General features: G+C 43.2%; 1 protein-coding gene across 2 annotated transcripts in view; it reads left to right on the forward strand.

Moving 5' to 3' along the window:
• Positions 1-19,536, forward strand: part of sar1b (secretion associated, Ras related GTPase 1B) — a 40,706-nt gene that overhangs the window by 7,164 nt on the left and 14,006 nt on the right. For both annotated transcript variants that reach the window (XM_038795867.1, XM_038795866.1), the window contains exon 2: positions 18,620-18,707. In XM_038795867.1, coding sequence (XP_038651795.1) covers positions 18,638-18,707 — 70 coding nt within the window. In that variant the 5' untranslated portion in view covers positions 18,620-18,637. The remainder of the gene's footprint in view (positions 1-18,619; positions 18,708-19,536) is intronic.

Here is a 19,536-nt window from a genome sequence, read left to right on the forward strand (position 1 = left end):
TATTCAAACTGGGGATGCACAGCTGGTTTTTCAGTTCTTGGGCTTTGGTGGACTCTTGACTTGAGTACGACTAAGTCAAGGTAGTAGCAGAACAATTTAGGGATAGCAGTGACAAAATAATGTGTCGGTGGTTGCTGGTGATGCCTACCTTTGAACAGGGCATTGGCCACCTTGCTGGAAATAAGACCTAAGGCATAGGAGCAGAATTAGGCCACTCTGTCCATTGAGTCTGCTCCGCCATTCAATCATGGCTGATATTTTCTCATCCCTATTCTGCTGCCTTCTCCCCAAAACCCCTAATCCCCTTAATTATCAAGAACCTATCTATCTCTGTCTTAAAGACACTCAGTGAATTGGCCTCTGCAGCCTCTGCGGTAAAGTCTTCCACAGATCCACCACCCTCTGGCTGAAAATAATTCCTCCTCATCTCTGTTTTAAAGGATCGTCCCTTTAATCTGAGATGGTGTCCTCTGGTTCTAGTTTTTCCCACAAGTGGAAACATCCTCTCCACGTCCACTCTATCCAGGCCTCGCAGTATCTTGTATGTTTCAATAAGATCCCCTCTCGTCCTTCTAAACTCCAACGAGTACAGACCCAGAGTCCTCAAACGTTCCTCATACGACAAGTTCTTCATTCCAGGAATCATTCTTGTGAACTTTAATTACAGGAACCAGTCTCGAACAGAGGTACAACAAAGGGAGTTTGTGTAGCACTTTTATGATAAAAGGTGCTACTGGTTGGATGGTCGATAGTTATGAATTAAGTGTTGGAAGAGAATGGATATGAACAAAAGTAGAGACACATTATTTAGTTTTGGCTGCAAAACCTAATTTAACAGGTGAACTATGCATTTTTTTCTCTCCTGATCCAGCAGGGAAAACAGTACAGCCTTGAGTCATAGGAAGAAGATGATGAAATTTCAGTTTTTGGGTTTTTTTTAAAGAAAAGATTTTTATATTTTTCCATAGTTAAATTAATAACAAGCCCATATTATTTTGTACACTGACTGTTATTGAAGGAAAATGGGGGTTATCCCTTTTTTCATTAAAGGAGAAATTTTGTTCCCAGAGAGTCCCAAAGAATCCCATGTTTGATTACTAGCCTGTGCAAACTCAACTTATTTCAGGGAGGGTGCCATAATTAACCTCCATACCTTTGATTTAGGGAGTATTCCAATGACAGCTGTCAAAAGTGTGTACAGGATTGAAGTCCAGTGTGATGCTCTGAGGTTGTACAGCCCACCGGCACTCACTATTTGAACTCCTATGGAATGGCCAAATGGACCATGTATCTGACAACTGCCAGGGCCCTGGACAGTTTTGTTTGTAGCCAATCCCCTACCCATCCTGTTTTTTTTTTGTAACCAACTTTAAACACTTGTACAACTGAGGGGAAGGAAGTAGTGTGTTGCCACTCATTATTTCTAACTGGTGTTTAGTTTTATGCATTGTGTCACTTAAGAAGTCGGTATTGTTGAAGATAGCAGTCACTACTGGGATTGTCAAAATCTTGTTCTGCGTTTCAAGGAAGCCTATTTGTCATAATAGCAATGCAAGTGATTCCTGTTAGTCCATTGCTGTTTGTGCTTTCAACTTTGAATAAATTCCCATTAGCAAACAAAATTCGGGATGATCAATTCTAGGGAACTTGATGGGAGATTTTTAAGGATAGGATAAATGGACTAGTGATGTTCTGCCCAAAACACAGCCATGTCAACCAGAAGTATTATTTCTGTTTAACTCAATAAAGTAAGAAGTCTTACAACACCAGGTTAAAGTCCAACAGGTTTGTTTCAAACACTAGCTTTCGGAGCACTGCTCCTTCCTCAGGCTCCTTCCTGAGGAAGGAGCAGTGCTCCGAAAGCTAGTGTTTGAAACAAACCTGTTGGACTTTAACCTGGTGTTGTAAGACTTCTTACTGTGCTCACCCCAGTCCAACGCCGGCATCGCCACATCATAAGTCAATCAATTTTATTTTTAGAAGATTTTCTGTGCCAGCTCATTTTGGACTCAGTATTCTGGAGTCCCAACTGAAACCGCTTCACTCTCCAACACCCTCCCCTTTTAAAACGCATCCAAGGAAACTCCAATTATTTCAGTTGTTTTGCAAGTTATGATTGCTGCAAATACCACTGGAGTAGCTCATCAGTGCTTGCCCAAATAACCATTTTCTAAATAGTGATTATGAGCAGGAAATCGGGGTGATTTCATGTCATTTCAAAAACAAATGAAAAATTCTCACTCCGTTCAAAAACCCAGAACATAAATGCTGTAAAAAAGCAGAGCTCGCTCAAATCGCTTGACTTTTACTGTATTGAGCTTACCGTGGATCGGTTTTACCTAAATTAAATTGACGAGGCAGGGTTAATCAAGAAGAAACTTGCAAGTTTGCTTGTTAAAGTCAAAATGGGAACAAGGTCAGATTTTAAACCATGCCCTGTGACAGGGAATGGGTAGATAGACTGCATAAACACTTGTGGAGCTAATCTGTACTGATCTGTGTCATCTTGTTTGATTATTCACCCTGTGCTTATACCAAGAATCAGTTCAAATGTCACAGAGCGTGAAGCTCATTTTGGAATGTTTTGCAGGTCACGTCACTTTCTCCTCCAAGGGCTGGCTGTTCAATCAAGAGGTATAAAACTAAACAGTGCACATCACAGTGGGGCAGCAATTTTGATTTGGCTGTTGAAGGGTATCAGATTAACTCCGATTGACGTAGACGGTCCAAGGATGTTTTCCTGTATATCAGTGGTGTCCCACCTGGCATGTGGTATAATATGCCATGTGTGCATGTTGTTGACCTTTGGTTGCCCACATGCAATAGACACCTATTAGTCCTCTGTTGTGTAATAGAAAACGGTCCAGTATTTAGTCATTCAAATTAACTCTTTCAGGACTGATCCTTTTTAAGGCCATTTCAGTGTAGATGGTAGGTATAGATCTTCTGATTGACAAATTTTATTTACCCTTGAATTTGAGTCTAAAAGCCAGTTGCAAGTATCAATATATTTTTGATAGCCTAAGAAATTAAACAAAGCAGATTTATTAGAAAAATTGAGGTTTAATCGGTTAAAAACAACTTTGCACAAAAAATGAAACGTGAGTGAATAACAGCTTGCAATTCATGATTAACATGGCAGAAGCCTTATCAGTCAAAAGTGAACTTTGAATTGAAGGAGGAGCTATGAGGAGATTTGGTGAAAGGGAATTAACATAGAATTACTACAGTGCAGGAGGAGGCCATTCGGCCTGCTGAGTGTGCACCAACCCTCTGAAAGAGCACACTACCTACACCCACATCCCACCCTATCCCAATAGTCCCAACTAACCTGCTCATCTTTGGATATAAGAGGTGGATTTTAAGGAGAGGGTGTTGGGGTGAGTGGTTTAGGTTGCAGATGCTACTATGCCAGGTCTGGGTGCAGGATGGTACAGAAATACCCAAGTGGATTTCGAAGAGGAGTTAATGTCTCATTGTTTGAATGTCAGTACCTCTTCGACCTCATCCCCACCGATGAAACTTGATGTATCTTCATATATGAGTACTGTAATAATGTTGTGTTTGAGTGTCTTTTCTCCACAAACAAGGAAAGGTGTGTGCATCACAGCAAAAATACAGTGAGGTGATATTGACCATTTCAGATTTTAAACAGGGTTCCACTCTAACTGTTAATACTGTTTGCTAAACCATCTTGTGCATGTAAGTTATGTTTTGTGAGTGTATTTAGGACTGAGCATTTATTTTAATATTATAAGTAAGTGGGCTGCAGCTTGCTATGCATACATTTCTCCCACTTTAAATTGCTGTGAACATTTCTGTGTGGAAGTGCTGTCGTAATCGGTCGATGGCACTCTTGTTACTTAACAATGGGTACATGTACTGCAATGTGTTTTTAAAGACTATTGCAAGAAACTTTGTTGGACAAACAAATGAGGCACGATGCGGTGCAGACTCAGTGGGTTGAATTACCACCTTCTGTGCTCTACTGTTCATTGATTAGCCCTATTGAGGACTCAATTACCTGTCTATAGTTGAGCCATTTAAGTCAAGATTGTCCCAGCCATCTCTTGCCCGTGTTGAGTTACAGTTGATCTCAACAATTTTGGGATGGAGGGGGAAAAGTGTTCCCACTCTTGATTGCTACCAAGTAACCCCGGCTGGAAATGAAAATGTATGGTTACAAATGCCCTTCTAATGCCAACATTCAGTCAAAGCTCACCCAACGAATAACACTAGCTCATTCGAGTACCTTCCATATTCCAGCAAGGAGTCATCGTTTTCAACAAATGAGAAAATTGGTGAGAAGTGAAATTTTGCTTTGAATGATTCCGATCAGGTCAGCACTGAGTTATCTCAACTCAACCAAGACAGTGGTGTCATTGGCCTCAGCACTCCAAGGTTAAGCAAGTAAAAGACATCAGCCAATATTTCAGCTTCTGATCATTAGTGACCCTCCATGCTGAAAGTTCCTCCTGTGTGTTAGGAGATTGGGTTAGGATAGGAAAGGGCTCCTCTGTGACAGCTCAAAGTGGAATAGCCTCTTCTGAGTCTCCTGCTGACAGCTATATAAATGCAACAAAATGTTTCCATTCTTGGCACATTCAAAAATGTAAGTGCTCTTAGGTGCAGTGTTGTCTGTAAAACTATGTGATTGTACGGCCAGGTTTTCAATGCGTGGTACCTTTTAACTTGTTTTACACAAGTGTTTAACACTTGAACCAGAGTCTCCTCCACAGTACCTGCTGGACTACACCTACATGCATCTTAACAAGAATGTTGCCTAGATGTATAAAAAGCTCCAGCACTGTGTGCAGTTTCTCTTCCTTGAATATACATCCAAAAATTCTTCCCTTGTGAAATTCTAATCTGATGCAAAATCTTCTTTTTGAATGCAAATGTATGTATTTTTATTTTTTCTCTAATTTTCTTCTATGAAGCCATTGAACAATGCTAAGCTACGTATTAAAAGTTCATTATCAACCTATAAAATGTTGCCCAAGCAATGGTTCACATGAAATGAAATGAAAATCGCTTATTGTCACGAGTAGGCTTCAATTAAGTTACTGTGAAAAGCCCCTAGTCGCCACATTCCGGCGCCTGTCCGGGGAGGCTGGTACGGGAATCGAACCGTGCTGCTGGCCTGCTTGGTCTGCTTTAAAAGCCAGCGATTTAGCCGAGTGAGCTAAACCAGCCCATGTGTGAAGTGGTGGCAGGCAATTTATTTGTGAGGAGCACTGACAACCAAACTCATTTCTACCATTGCTCAGAATCCACAGCCTTTTATCCTGTAGATGTAATATATCTGGACTTCCGGAAGGCGTTCGTCAGGGTGCTGCACTAAGGTTAATGCGCAAAGTTAGATCACATGGGATTAGGGTTATTTACTAGCACAGTGGGCTAAACAGTTGGCTTGTAATGCAGAAGAATGCCAGCAGCGCGGGTTCAATTCCCGTACCAGCCTCCCTCAACAGGCACCGGATTGTGGCAACTAGGGGCTTTTCACAGTAACTTAATTGAAGCCTACTTGTGACAATAAGCGATTATTATTATTTGGCTGACGGGAGTCGGGATAAATGGGTCTTTCTCTGGATGGCAAGATGTAGCTAGTGGGGTGCCACATGGCCCCAACTATTTACAATTTATGTTAACAACTTGAATACAGGGATAGAAGGTTCCATAGCCAAATTTGCAGATGACACAAAATAGCTGGGACAGTAAGTTGCAATGAGGACTTAAGAACCATACAAATGGATATAGATAGGTTAGGAGAGTGGGCCAAAATGTGGCAGATGGAGTTTAACGTGGATACGTGTGAGGTCATGCATTATGGTCGGAAAATTGGAAAGGCAACTTATTATCTAAATAGGGAAAGGCACGGTGGCACAGTGGTTAGCACTGTTGCCTCACAACATTGAGGCCCTGGTTTGATCCCGGCCCCGGGTCACTGTGGAGTTTACACATTCTCTTCGTGTCTGCGTGGGTTTCACCCCACAACCCAAAGATGTGCAGGTAGATGGATTGGCCATGCTAAATTTCCCCTTGATTGGAAGCAAAGAATTGTTTACTCTAAATTTAAAAACAAATAAATGGGGAATGACTTTGAGGTGCTTCCGTACAGAGGCATCTGGGTGTTCTCGTGGGTGAGTCCAAAAAACTAACATGCATGTACGTCGGGTAATAAAGGAAGCAAATGACATGAAATGAAATGAAAATCGCTTATTGTCACGAGTAGGCTTCAATGAAGTTACTGTGAAAAGCCCCTAGTCGCCACATTCCGGCGCCTGTCCGGGGAGGCTGGTACGGGAATCGAACCGTGCTGCTGGCCTGCTTGGTCTGCTTTAAAAGCCAGCGATTTAGCCGAGTGAGCTAAACCAGCCCCTGATGTTGGAATTTGCAGCCCACTGCACATGTTGGATTTTATAGCTAAAGGAATAGAGTATAAAGGTAAGGAAGTGTTGTAACTGTACATGGCATTGGTGAGACCGCTCTTGGAGTATTGTGCACAGTTTTGTCCCCTTATGAGGAAAGATGTAGTGGCATTTTAAGCAGTTCAGAGGAGGTTCACTAGATTGATTCCAAAGATCAGTTTGTCGAATGAAGAGAGATTGAGCAGTTTAGGCCGATACTCTCCAACGGTTAGAAGAATTGAGTGGAGATCTAATTGAGGTATATAAGATGCTAGAAGGTATGGATGAAGTAGACGTGGAGCAGATGCTTCCTCTTGTGAGGCATTCTAGAACGAGAGGTCATAGTCTTAGGATAAGGGGTAGCAAATTTAAAACACATGAGGAGAAACTACTTCTCCCAAAGGATCATGAATCTGGGGAATTCGCTACCCCAGAGTGTGGTGGTGAATGCTGGGGCAGTGAGTAAGTTTAAGGAGGAGTTAAGACAGTAATGGTTTGAAGGGTTACGGAGAATGAGCAGGATAGTAGCGATGAGGCCACAATGATTTCAGCCATGATCGTATTGATTGGTGGAGCAGATTAGGGAGACTTAATTGCCTATTCCTGCTCCTAGTTCTTGTGTTTTAAAAAATAACTAATCTGTCTAATTCCACCTTCCAGCTCTTGATCTGGAGCCCTCTAAGTAACAGCATCTCCAGTACAAATCTGGTGTTTTTGATTAATTTTGTATAAAAAAAAATTAGAGTACCCAATTCATTTATTTTTCCAATTAAGAGGCAATTTGGCGTGGCCAATCCACCTACACTGCACATCTTTGGGTTGTGGGTGTGAGACCAGACATTGAGAGAATGTACAAACTCCACAAGGACAGTGACCCGGAGCTGGGATCGAACCCAGTTCCTTGGCGACGTGAGACAGCAGTGCCACTCCTCAATGTTCTTGATTAATGAGGGGATTTCTTGATTCATGAGCGGATCAAGGGGTTATGGGCATCAGGAACATATCAGCCATGATCGATTGGTAGTGCAGGTCCGAGTGGCCTAATTCTAATCCTATATCATGTGGTCTTATTTGGGATAATTTGAGACAATCAAGATTGTATACTCTGTTATGGGCAGCACGGTAGCACATTGGTTAGCACTGTGGTTTCACAGCGCCAGGGTCCCGGGTTCAATTCCCATCTTGGGTCACTATCTGTACACACGTTCTCCCTGTGTCTGCGTGGGTTTCCTCCTGGTGCTCCAGTTTCCTCCCACTAGTCCCGAAAGACAAACTATTAGGTTATTTAGACATTCTGAATTCTCCTGTGTACCCAAACAGGCGCCGGGATGTGGCAACCAGGGGCTTTTCACAGTAACTTCATTGCAATGTAAGCCTACTTGTGACAATAAAGATTATTAAAAAAAGATTATATATCTAATTTTAATGATGTTGAGATGCCGGCGTTGGACTGGGGTGGGCACAGCAAGAAGTCTCACAACACCAGATTAAAGTCCAACAGGTCTGTTTCAAATCACTAGCTTTCAGAGCACAGCTAATTTTACCTAATCCGGTGTGATAGTGTGGAAAAAATAGTGCCCCGCATTTTTAATTTGTGATGTCCTTCCTATCCAGTTCCCAGTCTTGGCTATAGCTATGTGGAGCTATTTTTAAAATAGATTTAGAGTACCCAATTCATTTTTTCCAATAAAGGGGCAATTTAGCATCGCCGATCCACCTAGCCTGCACATCTTTTGGGTTGTGGGAGCGAAACCCATGCAAACACTGGGAGAATGTGCAAACTCCACATGGACAGTGACCCAGAACCAGGATCGAACCTGGGACCTCGGCGCCGTGAGGCAGCAGGGATAACCCACTGCGCCACTGTGATGCCTATGGGGCAGCATAGTGGTTAGCACAATTGCTTCACAGCTCCAGGGTCCCAGGTTCGATTCCCAGCTGGGTCACTGTCTGTGCGGAGTCTGCACGTTCTCCCCGTGTGTGCGTGGGTTTCCTCCGGGTGCTCAGGTTTCCCCCCCCACAGTCCAAAGATGTGCAGGTTAGGTGGATTGGCTATGCTAAATTGGCCTTAGTGTTGGGTGGGGTTATTGGGTTATGGGGATAGGGTGGAGGTGTGGGTAGGGTGTTCTTTTCAAAAGCCGGTGCAGACTCGATGGGCCAAATGACCACCTCTTGCACTGTAAATTCTATGAAATGTGGAGCTATTCTAAGTGAAGGTTCCAGGCCCTAACAGATCCTGTACCAGGACTTCGAGCGTTCTTGGAGAAGGGAGCACCCTCACGGTTCAGAACAAGACTGACAGAAGCTTGCAACAAGTTTGTTGTTCTTGGTGAACTCAGTGGAGCATGGCTGAGGATAACACATGGGGACTTTGGTGTGCAAAGTGGCGAATGAAAACATCAATCTTTGGGATAGAATGACATCATAACATAATTGAACATTAGTTAAATTAATGTACATGCAACAGGTATTATACATTATGATTTTGACAAAGAACAAATATGGGTTTTGCGGCCTCTATCGTTTAGAATCTGTCAATGAAACATGAATTATTCAATTAAGTAACAAAAATAAGTGACATCTTCTCTGCTGGACAGCTATGTCATGGCTCAACAAAAACAGGACTAAGATTACTTCATTTCAATTTGTGATGACCAATTACTATACATGGAGAGAGGTGATACTCTTTTGTTATCAAGAAAATGATTGTTGCAGTGTAAAACTGCCTTTTACTGGACAAAGGGGTTGCACAGCGGTTAGCACTACTGCATCACTGTGTCAGGGACTCTGGTTCAATTCCGACCTTGGATGCCTGCGGAATTTGCACGTTCTCCCTTTGTCTGCATTTGTTTCATCTGGGTGCTCTGGTTTCCTCCCACGATCCAAAGATGTGCAGGTTAGATGGATTGGCCATGCTAAATTGCCCCTTTGTATTCAAAGATGTGCAGATTGGATGGATTGGCCATGATTAATGTGCAGGATTACAGGGAGTGAGCCGAGGTAGAGTGCTCTTTTGGAAGATTGGTGCAGACTTGTTGGGCTGAATGGTCTCCTTCGGCACTGTAGGGATTCTATGGACTTCTGTTCATAAACACAATTTATTTTTTAAAAATTTGGAGTACCCAATTAATTTTTTCCCCCCCCCCAATTAATGGGCAATTTAGTGTGGCCAATTGACCTACTCTGCACATCTTTTTGGGTTGTGGGGGCGAGGTACACACACACACGGGGTGGGGGGGGGGAAATGTGCAAACTCCACACACACAGTGACCCAGGGTCGGGCTCGAACCCGGCTCGGTGCCGTGTGAAAGCAGTACTAACCACTGCGCCACCGTGCTGCCCTCGTAAATACATTTCCACTGGGACATTTAATTTTGAGGCAGAGAAAAGAGATGTAGAAAAAGTTAGGTACCCCTTTGTATTTTTTTTAGAAATTTAGAGTAGCCAATTATTTTTCTTGTCCAACTAAGGGGCAATTTAGTGTGGCCAATTCACCTAACCAACACGTCTTTTGGGCAGACATTGGGAGAATGTGCAAGCTCCACACGGATAGCGGTCCAGGGCCAGGATTCGAACCCTTGTCCTCAGTGCCGCAGGCCCAGTGCTAACCACTGCGCCACATGCCACCCCAGATGTCCCTTTGTTGACGATCCGTATCTAAAGTTTACTGAAATGTAAACCGTAAATTGTAATTTAGTTTTAATCTTGCAGAGCTTGATTTCTGCCTCAGCTGCTGAAATAGCTTCTGCATCGCACCAGCGTTTTAGCATCCTCTAGTGGTTTGGAGTAGGGCAACAGCAGAGGATTTCGCATTTTAGGGCACTGACGGGTTTGATCCCTTTGGTCACAGGTAGATGTGTACCACTTACAAGATACGCTGCAAGAACTCACCAAGGTTTCTTCGGCAGTACCTTCCAAACCCATGACCTCTACCATCTGGAAGGACAAGAGCAGCAGATATCTGAGAACACCACCACCTGGAGATTTCCCTCCAGCTAACTTACCATCCTGACTTGGAAATATTTCACCATTCCGTTACTGTCACTGGGTCAAAATCCTGGGATTTCCTCCCTCACAGCACTCTGGGGCCGGCAGCTCACCAGCTTCTGGAGGGCAACTGGGGATGGACAATAAATGCTGGCCCAGCCACTAATGCCCACATCCCGGAAATGAAGTAAAAGAAAAGTTGCGAGAACTGAAAATCAAATCCAATAATCCAGGCTCCAAACCTACAATTTGAATGTCAAAATTAACCTCACATATCCCAACTCCTAACTTGAATTGTAAAGCAGTGTCGCTTGCAGAATTGTTTGACCTCCATCCTTCAATTTTTCTATTAATTTTCTATCTTCCCTCTTTCTCTCTTCACAACAATGACTTGTGCTGTGACATAGTTCCCCATGCGTTGGAAGATGCCCGATAGTTTTCCCATTTGGCTTGACTGAGACCATCAATGTTCTTCTAGAGCAGGTCTGTTACAGCCTAGCCTCATTTTAATCTTGTGGCATTTGCAAGCTACAATTTCTCAGCAGGAAAGGCTAATTAATAATCAGGAGCAGATGCCCTAGCTGATGTTTCCCCAACAATCTGGCTGATATCACCATATTTGGATTGGATTGGATTGGATTTGTTTATTGTCACGTGTACCGAGGTACAGTGAAAAGTATTTTTCTGCAAGCAGCTCAACAGATCATTCAGTAGTACATGGAAGAAAGGGGAATTAAACAAAATTCAAGAAAATACATGAGAATACATAATTGGGCAACACAAGATATACAATGTAACTACATAAGCATTGGCATCGGTTGAAGCATACAGGGTGTAGTGTTAATAAGAGGGTCATTTAGGAGTCTGGTGACAGTGGGGAAGAAGCTGTTTTAGAGTCTGTTCGGGCGTGTTCTCAGACTTCTGAATCTCCTGCCCGATGGAAGAAGTTGGAAAAGTGAGTAAGCCGGGTGAGAGGGATCCTTGATTATGCTACCTGCTTTCCCCCGGCAGTGGGAGGTGTAGATGGAGTCCATGGATGGGAGGCAGGTTCGTGTGATGGACTGGGCGGTATTCACGACTCTGAAGTTCCTTGCGGTCCTGGGCCGAGCAGTTGCCATACCAGGCTGTGATGCAGCCCGATAGGATGCTTTCTATACTGTAGTGCATCTGTAAAAGTTGGTAAGGGTTAATGTGGACATGCCGAATTTCCTTAGTTTCCTGAGGAAGTATAGGTGCTGTTGTGCTTTCTTGGTGATAGCGTCGACGTGAGTGGACCAGGACAGAGGGATTGAAATATTCCTTGTCTCTCTGACTCGAGGATCATCCCATGTGATGCATTTGCCACTATGTAGGGCAATTATTCTCAAAAGCAGGATTGCGACCCATGTGTGGGTCACGAGCAGGTGTCAGGAGGGGCCTTGGGTCGCGTTGTTCCTGATTGCTGGAAGAAGTGCTCAGCGGCCACGACCAGCTTTTAAAAATGCCATCTGTCCCACGCATACGTGCCACCTCAGCAGTGCGCGGCCCAGAGCCCAGCGAGGCAGCCCACCGCCTCTGATCAGCGCGCCGACCCAGGAGCAGATTCTTTTTGAGAATCGATGGAGTCTTCTCTCCAGAAGCAGCGGCAAGGAGCAGGCCACGTGCTCTGTACACTGATGTCACGTGCTTTGGGCACGAGAGAGATTCCTCCATTTTGTCGATGTCAATGCTAGTGTGAGCGCCAGGGCTTCTGGTGAACACCCTGTTAAGATATCACAGTCCAAAGATGTGCAGGTTAGGTGAATTGGTCATGCTAAATTGCCCTTATTGTCCAAAAAGGTGATGGAGGGGTTATTGGGTTACGGGGATAGGGTGGAAGTGAGGGCTTAAGTGGGTCGGTGCAGACTCGATGGGCCGGATGGCCTGCACTGTATGTTCTAGACATCTATGTTCTAGATGTGGAGATGCCGGCGTTTGACTGAGTGATGAGGTGAGTGATGACCTGATGAAGGAGCTACGCTCTGAAAGCTCGTGATTCCATATAAACCCGTTGGACTTGAACCTGGTGTTGTAAGACTTCTTACTGAACCCATTAAGAAGAAGCTGAAATTGGGTACAAAGCCGTATAAAGACGTTGTCTTGAGGTATGGATTTATTACTAGTGCCAATGCCAAGCAGGATGCAAAGCCAATGCATGATATTCAGGGAAGTACTGGCAAATTAAAAATTAAAAACTTGAAAGGCATTTGAAGATTAAGCATGGCGAGTTCAAGGACGAACCTCTTGGTTTTTTTCATGGATGCAGTGAAAACTTGTATCAGCTGCAGTCCTTGGCAGTAATGTAACATTGAATGACAAAGCAAGTGAGATTGTGAGGACCAATCAAGCTCAGCTGTCACATTGAAGGTAAGCAAAAATGATGGGTTGGGAAGGTCAGGCGGCATGGGTTGCGAAGTATGGTCGGCGTGGGTCCGAAGGCTAGCCAGTTGGTAAGGATGGGACCCGGGCAAAAAAAAGTTTGAAAACCGCTGGTGTAGGGGGTGGTAGGGGGAGGGGCTATTGGTCGGTGCCAGTGTTTCAAAGCCGGTTTTGCTTCAGTTATTATTCAGCTGTGAGACTGCACACAGCGCTATTTTTTAATTAAATTAAACATACCAGATTTAAATACGAAACCAGTTAACCTAATGCCTGTTTTGGAATTTAACTCTGTGTGGGCTTAGAGCCCTTTGGCTTTGTTATCAGTGGAAACTGCAGACTGCGATGAGCCTGTGACCATCTGTCTTTCACACAGTTTTATTTCCATCAACGGACCTTAGAAAGTGATAAATGTTTATTGGAGCAAGAAATATTTTTCACTTTTCCTTCCAGTAGCTTAAGGAAGCAGATACAGACTGTCTCCACCCCACCAACCTGGCTAAGGTCACTGTAACCATCAGAACTGAGCTCAGGCTTTTGTTTTGATGGCATTAGGAAGATACTTAAAATACTTTGAAAGTTTTTCATTATAAACAATATATTGACTGCTCAATAGTAAAATAATAAATTGGGTAAAGCCAAGTGTCCTGATTGCCTGTCTTTCTGGAGGAATGCCCTATAGATCCTTCGGGGTTTTATCCGCCCAAATAAACAAGGACACTAACTTCCATAATCCCAGCCAAGCTCCTATCAAAACCGAGGACTTGGCTCCTCCCTCTGCAACTGGATCCTCCCTCTGCAACTGGATCCTCGACTTCCTGACCCATAGACCACAATCAGTAAGGATAAACAACAACACCTCCTCCACAATGGTCCTCAATACCGGGGCCTGTGAGGCTGCGTACATAGCGCCTGCTATACTCCCTATACACACATGATTGTGTGGCAAAATGTGGTTCCAACTCCATCTACAAGTTTGCTGATGACACAAGCGTAGTGGGTCGGATCTCAAACAACGATGAGTCAGAATACGGGAGGGAGATAGAGAACCTGGTGGTGTGGTGTAATGACAACAATCTCTCCCTTAACATCAGCAAAACTATGGAGCTGGTCATTGACTTCAGGAAGCGATGTATCAAACACACCTCTGCATCAATGGTGCTGAGATGGAGATGATTGACAGCTTCAAATTCCTAGGTGTGCACATCACCAACAATCTGTCCTGGTCCACCCACATTGACGCTACGACCTAGAAAGCATAACAGCACCTATACTTCCTCAGGAAACTAAGGAAATTCGACATGTCCACATTGACAATTTTTACAGATGCACCATATCTGGCTGTTTCACAGCTTGGTATGGCAACTGCCCGGCTCAAGACTGTGGGAAACTACAGAGAGACGTGAACACAGCCCAGCCCATCATGTGAACCCACCTCCCATCCATTGACTCTTGTCTACACCTCTTGCATCCTTTTATTGATTAATATATCTGCACCCCAGGCCCTACCGTCAAAGGCCAAAATAAAAGCTTGTCCCACCCACCACTTCCGCAGCCTTGTCTAGTCTCTGACCCACAAGTGAGTCTCTTCATCACGTCAGCACTTAAATTCTTACGGTGACCAAATACCCTCTACCTTTTCACTGGGCCATTCAACCCCCTTACATTCCAATTGGCAAGGACGCCCTAAACAAAAGCAAAGTTCAGTTTGGGGTGGTGTTCCCTGCGCGACTAAGAGTAATTTTTGAGGGAAAATAATATTTTTATTATGCACCGGGAGTTAGCCATTTCCACCAAGACAGATTATCCAACAGTAACATAGAAAACATTGCAACCAGGCCCATTCAAGATATTCACCAACCCTGCCAACAAGATTAAACAAAAACATCTGCAGAAACTGTCAGCAAACTACTCCCCCCTCATCCTCGCCCTCCGGCACTACTACCCCCAAATACACACAGACAGCAAGGCGAACATAAACATCTAAAACCTACTATTACTAAACCTAGACTCAATCAGAACAAAAGCACTAAGCAAATTATCTAAAGCAGAACTATTGTAATGAGCTGCAGTCAACCCCTCAGCACCACACATGTTAGCTAACTCCTCAGCTAGCAGGATGGCTCCCAGCAGAGTAAAGAAAAAATGCTTACAAAAGAACAAAGCACAAAGTATAAAAAACCCTTAAAACATAGTACTCCAACAGGGAGCTATGGATTTTCACAACATTTAGAACAAAAACCCACATAAAACTAAGCCCAAGACCCAAGTCCAACTTGCAAAACATTCAACCCCAACAAGAAATACAAACATGAACAAGGAACTCCCAACAATTCCACGTATCAGTATGTCCATCCCCAATATCCATTAATCATCCCGTCCCCAGCCCATACTTCTTTACAAAGGAATCTGCCACTCCCGGTGCATCATAAAAATATTTTTTTCCCTCAAAAGTTACTCTTAGTCGTACTGGGTACATCTCCCCAAACTGGACTTCACCTTTTACAGGGTGACCTTGACCTTGTTGAACACCACACGATTCTTCACATGCTCTGCTCCCACATCCTGGTAAAACTTGATGGCGTGGCCTTCCCATTGTAGTCAGGACTGTCCCTCGTCCACCTCCAAACCCACTTTTTTTCTTTGTAGCTGTGAAACCTATGATTACTGTTCACGGTAGTTCATTGGGACAGGTCTCCTGTTGGAGTGCCCGCTGGGCACAGTCCAGTACAGGAGGGGACGCGAGTTCACTCTCTCACCATTTTCCCCAAGCATCCCAACAAAATACTCAGGAGTTGGGCCTACCATCCCATCTAGCAGTCCCACAATTCAGATGTTTTGCCTCCTGGAACAAATCTCCAATCATCCACTTGACCTTTAGCGTTTTATTCACATCGACCATCAGCGACATCTCTGCTTCCAGAGAGTCAATCTGGTCACTATGCCTCGGATGGGCTACCTCCATACCTTGTATCGCGATTCCATCTGCCTTTTACCATTTTGTGGTCCGCTCCAACGGCAAACAAATGGGAGCCATCGATTTGCGGAGATCTCATTCTGATGTCAAGGTGCTCATAAGCATCTCGGCTGTTAGTGGAGTTGTCAGAGTCTCGGAGGATGCCTCCACCATTTTTTCTACCGAGCCCTAACAGGCCTTGGACTATGTCAGTGACCTTCTACTGTCAACCTTATTTCCCTTGGATTTTCTCGGCATTTCACCTATGTCGGTACCTTATCCAATTAAATGTGTGGGTTTTTAAACAAAAATACCCGCTGGAACGAAGCAAAAAGAGCTAAAAGTGCAGTACTCTAGCGGGAGCCGCTCGTGAACCTCCTCCCCCTACATAAAGCCACCGGAAATCCTCCAAACTCAGCCCAGTCTTGTGCTTGCCTAACATCTCCTTACCTGCATTCTCCAGTGGGATGATAGAACAGCGATCAAAGTTGGAAACCTTAACCAATTTCACCCAACCATAAGAGGCACTTTGCGATCAATTAGCTCAACAGTGGGTGAAGTGGTCTAGAGAGATATCACCGATTGTGAGCAGCAAGAAACAAAACACAACTCAGTTGGTTGGACAATTAGTTCTTGATGCAGAGAAAGGCCAACAGTGGGTTCAATTCCTGTACCGCCTGAGGTTATTCATGAGGGTCCTGCCTTCTCAACCTTGTCTGAGGTGTGGTGATCCTCAGGTTAAATCACCAACAATCAGCTCTCCCCTTCAAAGGGGAAAACAGCCTATGCATCTGGGACTATGGCGACTTTTCTTTACATTATGGGAGGCCATGAAGATTTCCATAGATGCATTCCGGAAACAATCTTTAAAAGGCATTCACGGGTCAAGCATTTTATTAATTTAATGCTGTTATCCCACTTTCAGTCTGGTAATGCATAAAGTCTCAAAAGGAGTAGCTGGATGGAATATCTGACATTCACACTTTTAAGCACGTTTTCAAGCTATCACAATCCTGACTCCCATTATCAAAACTTATTACTCTATCCTGGTTTGATGATGCTAGCCACCCCTCTCCGGTTCTTGCCCTTAACAGTTCTCCCATTGCCTTTAATAGGGACTGTGCACCGTCTGCGTCCTAAACAACTGCCTAAAATATCGTTGCTTGCACCTGTTGGGTCTTTCTAGCATTGTTGTTTTTGTTGTAGATTTCCAGCATTGCGTTTTTATTTTATTTTTATCATCTATATTTATATTGATTGAGGAAGTGTTTGTACTTCAGTGTTACTGCAAAATTGTCAAAAATATTTGTATAAGTTGACCTTGGAAACCTCAAAATCCTTCCAAAGACAGGAATCCACTTGTATGCCAAATATAGAATGGGAACCACCAGTGTGGTGTAGGGAGTTGCCATTCTGAAATATAACAAAAATAACAATTCATTTAACACGAGGCATTTTCATTCCATAAAGAGCCTACATCAAATCACTGTTGCTCTGAATTCTTTGCTGAACCTAGGTTTGATTTGGCCCACTTAAATCCATATATTCGCATTGCATTTCTAGTGACAATGTTCAAAGACCCACTCCAATAAATGCTTCTCAAGATCAGGCCAGTGGCTGGCCCCTGTTCTCATGGCACATTTGGTCTTGGGCACCTTCCTCCTTCTGTTTTTGCTGCAGTTTTTTCATTTGCACCAAACTCCTTCGCTGCAGCAGTTATTTGATGAATTGGCAAATGTTATGACTTTTAGCTTGAAATCAGCTTTGTACTTTAATCGTTTTACATTAGGAACCATTCATGTTTATTATTCACCTGTGTATCTATACCAAACCCGCGTGCAACATTTGTGACCCCTATCACCTTGATTCCATGCGCTGAATTATAAAGTGAGTAAAACGTGCATTTTGGAGATGAAAAATTGTACATTCTTCAGGAGGTTGAATGCAGTTAAGGAATATAAATGGCAGTGTAGATGCATGGTGTATTGGAAGAAGTTGGTGAGATGGGTCAAATGCTTCTCCCCTACTTGTTATTTTTAATGAAATTAAACAATGATCCTTTAAACTGCCAAATTCATTAGAGTATTGGGATTTTGCTAGCAGCGGTATCCATGTTTTGAGTTTTGTTTCAAAGAATAAGGTTAGATTTTGTGGGGATTAACTAAAAATATGTTGCATGATTCTGGTTGTTTGAAACCTAATCATAGATTCATAGAGTCTCTACAGTGCAGAATGAGGCCATTCGACCCACCGAGTCTGCCCCAACCCTCTGAAAGAGCATTCTACCCAGTCCCACTAGCTCGCCCTATCCCCAGAACTCCATCTAACATTTTTTAGACACCAAGCGGAAATTTGGCATGGCCAATCCATCTAACCTGCACATCTTTAGACTGTGGGAGGAAACTGGAGCACCAGGAGAAAACCCACGCAGACACTGGGAGAACGTGCAAACTCCACATAGACAGTCACCCAAGGCCGGAATTGAACCCGGGTCCCTGGGGCAACGTGCCGCCTAATGTCTGACTTACATCAAGAAAAAGTTGAAACAACGATTTTAAAAATAGAAAGTACAGCGATGCAGTCAGATATTACAATTAAATAGGACTAAAGACAACAGTTTCAGGCTCTACACTGAAATGATTGAAAATGAACATTTGCTTCTCAAAAAAAGTTGTTAGGAAAATTAAAAATTTAGGAATAAAATTTTTCTTCTATTTGACCAAGTTTCATAATTCAGACATTTTAAATTCACCTCAATTTTGAAGCATTTCCCAGACTTTGTCTGGTCCAGCTATAGCTGAGGCAGCTTTTTGCTGAAACTGTATAGTGTACATATGCTGCTGTGTAAAATGCATGTTCATTTGCTTTTCAGATTCCTTAAGACTCGGATATGACCTCCTTTTTTGAATGGATTTATAATGGTTTCACTAATAGCTTCTGTAGTGCACTTCAGTTTCTAGGTAAGAATTTCTGTTTATATCAATTCTAAACTTCAGGCAAATTGACAGATTAAACACAATGGGATTATATCTGGTTTACAATTATAGATGTAATATTTGTAATATGTACTCTCGGGTTATTTATTTTCCTTCTTCCTCACCCCAACCCCTTTACAATATAACTTGTAGAAACATGGCATTTAGATAATCACAGTACTTTATTGCAGTGTTAATCTAAGCCGACCTATGACACTAATAAAGATTATTATTTTATTTGAGCATTCTGTTTGAATGCTGAGCAAGTAATGCAGCACTTTTCAGATGTCCCAAAACTCTTTACAGCCAATCAATATTTTTGAAGTATATTCACTATTGTGATGTCGGAAATGTGGCAGCCAGTTTACACACAAGCTCCAACAAACAGCAATGTTTTCATCTGTTTTGCGATGTTGCTTGAGGGATAAATGTTAGCCAGGATGTTGGGGATGATGCTGTTGCTCTTTAAAATAGTGTGGTGGGATTTTTTTACATCCACCTGAGAAAACAAACAGGGCCTCAACTTAACATCTCGCCCAAAAGATCTTTATCTCCAATGCCTCCGTACTCCACTGAAAGGTCAACCTGGAATTTTATGTTTGATTCCTAGAGTGGGACTTAAACCCAGAACTTTAGGATTCAGAGGCAAGAGTGCTATCCACTTAGCCACGGCTGTCACACACACACAACTGGTATCAGCGCTTCACAAAACGTTTTTACAAGATTATTATACTCATTAACAGTTCACAGTGTGTTAATAAAGATTCGAGAATACATGCAAATGTTTGGCACCCAAGTAGAATTATACAGAGCC

Source organism: Scyliorhinus canicula, chromosome 4 (assembly GCF_902713615.1).
Source record: "Scyliorhinus canicula chromosome 4, sScyCan1.1, whole genome shotgun sequence".
Lineage (NCBI taxonomy): Eukaryota > Metazoa > Chordata > Chondrichthyes > Carcharhiniformes > Scyliorhinidae > Scyliorhinus > Scyliorhinus canicula.